This window comes from Diorhabda sublineata, chromosome 10 (genome assembly GCF_026230105.1).
Source record: "Diorhabda sublineata isolate icDioSubl1.1 chromosome 10, icDioSubl1.1, whole genome shotgun sequence".
NCBI lineage: Eukaryota > Metazoa > Arthropoda > Insecta > Coleoptera > Chrysomelidae > Diorhabda > Diorhabda sublineata.
Genome location: NC_079483.1, coordinates 15387518 through 15393156, shown reverse-complemented (window position 1 = coordinate 15393156; position 5639 = coordinate 15387518). Strand labels below are relative to the sequence as shown.

At 29.5% G+C, this 5639-nt stretch overlaps 1 protein-coding gene across 1 annotated transcript; it reads right to left on the bottom strand.

Moving 5' to 3' along the window:
- Window positions 1-1927: 1927 nt before the first annotated feature.
- Window positions 1928-4806, bottom strand: LOC130449625 (non-homologous end-joining factor 1-like). Its single transcript, XM_056787570.1, has 5 exons — window positions 4548-4806; window positions 4290-4493; window positions 4033-4171; window positions 2538-2670; window positions 1928-2133 (listed from the first exon to the last, which is right to left on the bottom strand). Exons 1-5 carry the CDS (start codon window positions 4689-4691, stop codon window positions 2019-2021), a joined length of 735 nt encoding a protein of 244 aa, XP_056643548.1. The 5' UTR covers window positions 4692-4806; the 3' UTR covers window positions 1928-2018.
- Window positions 4807-5639: the final 833 nt, after the last annotated feature.

Here is a 5639-nt window from a genome sequence, read left to right as displayed (position 1 = left end):
AACGCCGAATATATTAATCCAGATTAAAATATTTACGCGATATTATGGCATTTGATTATCAAATCCTTAAGACAAACAGACATAACTACTTGAAATTATATAAAAAAATGTGCTATTAATAGATTATGTAGGCCATATACAATTATTTAAATTATATTTTTTATCAATAATAAATTTTTCGAGGTACGATTGCCCGAGGATAAAGATCTTTTCCTAGTTTGAAAAAAATAAGCGAAAGCATAGGCCAAGATAGACTTAATGCTGCCTATTGAAGTTCAACTAGTCCAAGAAATTAATTTAAACGATATAATCGACGTTTTAAAAAGGAAAATTTATCTACAAATACCTTCGATGTTTATTACTTATACTTAAAAATTATAATTCAATAAAATGAAGTTATTTTGAAATAAAAATATTGGATCAAAATTAGTGAAAGGGCGGTCCATCGAGAGAGACCTAGGGCGGCAGCAAGGTTGAATCCGTCACTGCATTTAGTTTACGTCTACCGTAAACTGGGCTTAACACATTAGCATTGTTTGATATTACATCATCTTCAAAGGTTTTAAAGTAGAAGTTGAAACCATCTGCCATCTGTCCTTTTTTTTTCTGTATGATTTTTCGACTAATTTTGTTTTTACAGCACCTGTTGCCGGACAGGAAAATAGAATTACGTGATAATATGCATTTTGAAATTAAAATAATATTTTGATTCGAATGTTTTTTAATTGGATAAAAACAACTATGAAACAGATAATTACTTATATGGAAATTGAAGAAAATTGTCTATAATTTTATTTTAGTAAGAAACGTGGTTTTTAGTTTCTTTAATCATTCCAGGAAATTAATGTTATGGCTTCTTCTGTTGAAATTGGTCAAAAAGTGAATTTTTTGAGTTTAACTCGAACAAAAAATGACTTTTTCATTCGCAGCCGATAAATAATTTAGGTACGGCAATTAATTGAAGCTCGTAGGAAATTCGGTATGAAAATTTTATACTTGTTGCAATGACGTTTCCAAAGTATCACGTTATCAGCCTTATTAGAGTCTAAAGTCAAGAAACTGCAATCCTGGCATCTCGAAATCTCCAGAATAATCCTAATCAAATAGATATTTGTTTAAAAAAATTTCGCGTCAAAGCAAATCAAACCAAGCCTGTTCATGTAACGTTCACAATGAAGAGAGAAGACTAACTCAAGCTACCGATGCAAAATATCTAGACGTTCATCTTAACAGACGATTAACCTGGCAAAAGCATATATTTACCAAAAAGAAGCAGCTGGGACATAAATTCGGGCAGATCTAGTGGTTAATTGGTAGAAACTCAGAATTAACCATTCAAAACAAGTTACTAGTATATGAGGCTATCCTCAATCCAGTGTGGACGTATGGCATACAATTATGAGAAAATAAACATAGCAGATAAGTAAGTATGATCTCACCCAAAAGCATTATTTTTGATCTCTTATAAGTATCCTTAAAACCCTTTGCCCATTTTTGTACAGTCTACATAAAAGCATAAATTCAAAAGATAAAGAAGAGAACAAAATGTGTGAAAACACAAAAAAATTTGGGCCAGGGAAAACTTTATCATATATGATGTTTATATATGTTTATAACATACCTCCAAAACTCTAATATAAATAATATAATCTTCCAATTATTCACGTATTTAATTATTTTTCATAAATACGCCGATACCTAATCCACAATACCAACATAGTTAAATGAGTTTTGAGGATTTAGTTTCTAAAAAAAAGTTCTAAATTTGCCTTTTTTGAATTTTTTTTAGTTCCCTCCTTCTATACCCTAGTTCGATTGATGATTTTATGTTGAAAATTGTGGGCAGATGTTGTTCCAGCTCTTCATTTATTTCTATAATTGGTTTGAAAACAGTCGGATCTGCCAATATATAACTTCCAGTCCATCGTTTTTATCGGTAAAAAACAACAATAATGAAATTTTTATTAAATATATCCATTTAAAATAATTAAAAATATACAATAATAATAATTGATAATTTATGTAGACTTTTCACCTTTATAAATAATTTTTCTACATTTGGATTTTTCTGCAGTTTCTTTATTATAAATTTTTCTTCTCTTTTTCACAGCGTTCCAAGATTCTACCTCAATTCTATAACAAAAATGAATTAATAAAATTAGTCCTAGAAAATAATATAAACAATGAGTTTAATAAAAATGAGCTAACTATTGTTCATATATAGAAGTCGTAATAAGAGAAAAAAATGGAGCATCAAAATTAATTTATTAAAGAAAGACAGATCCGGCCATGCATGTCAAGCTATGCGTGAAGTTTCAAATATTTCTTCGATTGCAGTTCAGATAAAGGGAAGAATACATGGTCCTCTTGCTAAAACTCGGTCACTGAGAATGCCCCACAGGAAGAAATCACAGGGTGTCAGGTCACATGAGCGTGAGGGTCACTCAACGAAATGTAAAGTGAATTAAAAATGGTCAAAAATGGTATTTATGATTGGAAAATACAATGAGAGCAGTATAAAAATGCTTGAAACTCACTCTGGAACTTTCTCTTCTGTGGAACCATATTTTTTTGCAATTTCATCCGTATATTTTCCAAACACATTTAACATTAATCTATCACTGGATGATACTAGCATTTCCTGTTGGAACTTTTCGGTAATTAAATCAGCTGAAAACATTTCAGAAAAAAATTATTTGAAGAAGAAAAGTTGATTTAGGATGAATTTAAGGTTAATATTAATCGTATATTTTGAATATAATCATAATTATACTGAACATACCATTAAATAATGTTACTCCAACTAACTCACAATTATATTATCTGGTCTTTCAAACCAAATAAGAACCAGCGCCCTATAAAAGGTTTGAAGGGCTAGACAATGTAATTGTAAGTGTAGGTGTGTTCATTAAGGATATGGAGAAATTTGAGAAACTAGGAAGAAATTTATACCAAGAAGCATAAAGAAGCAAAGGATCAGTCGTATTTAGGCAGAGATACTATCGAAGTAAAAACTAATGTCTGCGCTATTTGATACATGTTTCTAAATCATCTTGATTTTAGGTCTCTTCTGTTTTAAAATTAGTTTTTTTAAATAATTTTTGAAAGACAGATGAAAATTTGATGTTTTGACTACTTACAGGCTTTATAGGATAGTAGTGTAATTACCCGGATAATGTTAGATTTATCCAAAGACAGTAGATAAAGTCCGCAAATTGAAAAGCGTACGTTGCGTTTCAGGAATTAATCGGTTAAAACTACAATTTTCCAACATTCAGTCGTTAGTGCCGTTCAGGAGCTTGAGAGGAAGACTGATTTAGATAAATTTTCTTGTTTTAAAGAGTGATTTAATGAAAAGCGATTTATTATCACGTAAAGACACAAATTCATGCTGTATGAATTCTGCCCAATATAATGAGTTTTTGGAGTCTGTAAAAATTGCAAAATAAAGCAAATCTAAATAGGCACTACAGTATCGACAATTAAAAAGGTTTGATATTTGTGTAGATGGTTTTTTTTGCTAAATTGTTGCTGCAGCCGCTCTAAAGAAATGACTCAACCTCAACACCATAAGAAACAAATTCAACTCAACTCCAACAACTGGGAATTCAGTTGAGGGCTGCAGCTCTCAGGGATTTCCATAGATAAGTCCCAGTCTTATCTTTAATATATATCTGAGTTGTTTTTACTTTATAACTGCTTTTATATATGCACTACGAATTTATTATTTTTTTCAATAAACTTATTTGTTACTGAAATTTTTTTTATTGTTTTTAGCAATAAATATGAACTCCATACAGTGTGTAATGATAAGTTGTGGCTATTTATTTCTATTTCTAGATATTTTCTTAAATATTTATTTTCTAGGCATTGCACCCCCTGGGAACATGCCCCCATAGACCTTAGGGTATAGGGTGATATAGTTAATATACAGTTTAAAAGCAACAAAAAAGTTGGAATTAATAATTTAAATAATATGACTCATGATATTAAATAATAACTCATTAATTTTATATTACAATTTTGACATACCACGTGAAATTTCTCCCTTATCCATTTGATATTCTTCCAGTTCTCTATCTTTCTTTTTCAATAAATTACTTAACATCTGTTGCTGTTTTTCCAAGAGAATAACTGTTTTCACTAAAGGCACTGTTACAATTCTTGTAAACTTAAAAAAATTATTGTCTCATTCCTTTGATAAACTATTATTTCATATAATTATATTCTTGCATGACCCAAATTTGAAATATATGCCTTGAAAAATTATTAGGTATTAGGTTAGTTACCAGTTCATTTTTAGCCTCATGGAGTTCTAGTCCGAATTTCATTTTAAATTTAGAAGTTGTGAAATCTGATAATTTTATTATTTTTAGTTTTAAAATATTGTCTTGAATAGTAACAGTAACTTCCCCTTGATCAATTTCATTCAACATCATCAAAGTATATCTTAAACTTTCCACATTATCAGTTTCAATTGCCGGATTGTTTTCCTAAAAGTATACGTGATCATAACAATAACAACAGTTATAAAAAGTTAAATATACCTTAAATTTTTCGATTAATATACTTTCTGATATCCTACAGGACCAAATTTTATTAATATCTGTTAGAAATATTTCATAATTATTAACATTCTTAAAAAATTTTAACATAAAAATATCTTCTTTAACAATAAAAATTTTCCACATTCTTGGAAATATTTAAAATACTTTTTACTGACTCTAAATTAATGCAATTATTCAAGCCAAATATTTACTATTTTCAAATTCTAACCTAATCATTTCATGTTGTCAAAGAAAATATAGGAAAAAGAAGAATTATTGTGCCTGATAAACCACCACTTAAATATAGTTTACACGTTACATTTACATAAAACTTTTTCTTTTCCCATATTTATTCTTGACTGCATTGTATAAAGTATTGTTGTGGTATTAAAGTCCAAGGAGAAAGTAGAGCTGCAGTGGTTCTTGAAAAGAAAGCAAGGTGCAGTGCACTGATTGTTCAAAAAATGCAATCAGTTAAAGTATCAAATTAGGTTTATATACACATCCACACCTTGCCCAGATTTTGGAAAATGATCCATTTTTTATAATTATTTCTTATGAATCGTGTACACTATTCATTGCATTCATTTTTTCATCAGTGTTGTCGTTTGCAAACTGATCAAATTCCTTTTATATTGGTCTAGGTAATGTCTTTTTTTATTTTGGTCCGAAAATTATTTGTTTTCAAGGGCTACAAGCAACTAAAACTTCAATATAGTTCAATAGATTCAGTTGAAAACTCTCGAAAAATTTGAAATTATATGGCATTCAACTGAATACACATCTCGAAATAAAACAACAGAAAACGAAAAAGAAGTCGTCGAACTAGTAAAGTCGTTATAATATCCTGTTTATATAAGAAATCGTAGCGATTCGTAGCCTCTAAACTCGGCTTTAGAACATATGACATCAACAAAACTGGTTATTAATCGATAAAGGTAGGGCAGATGTAAACGTTATTGACGATTTGGATTGGTGGGACATTAGTAAGAGAAGGGGATATTTGTATATGCCCACGAAGGTGATGTCGATCAGATATAAATAAAATTTCTAGAAAGCAGATATGGAAGTATTTTTAGAATTTTGCGTTTA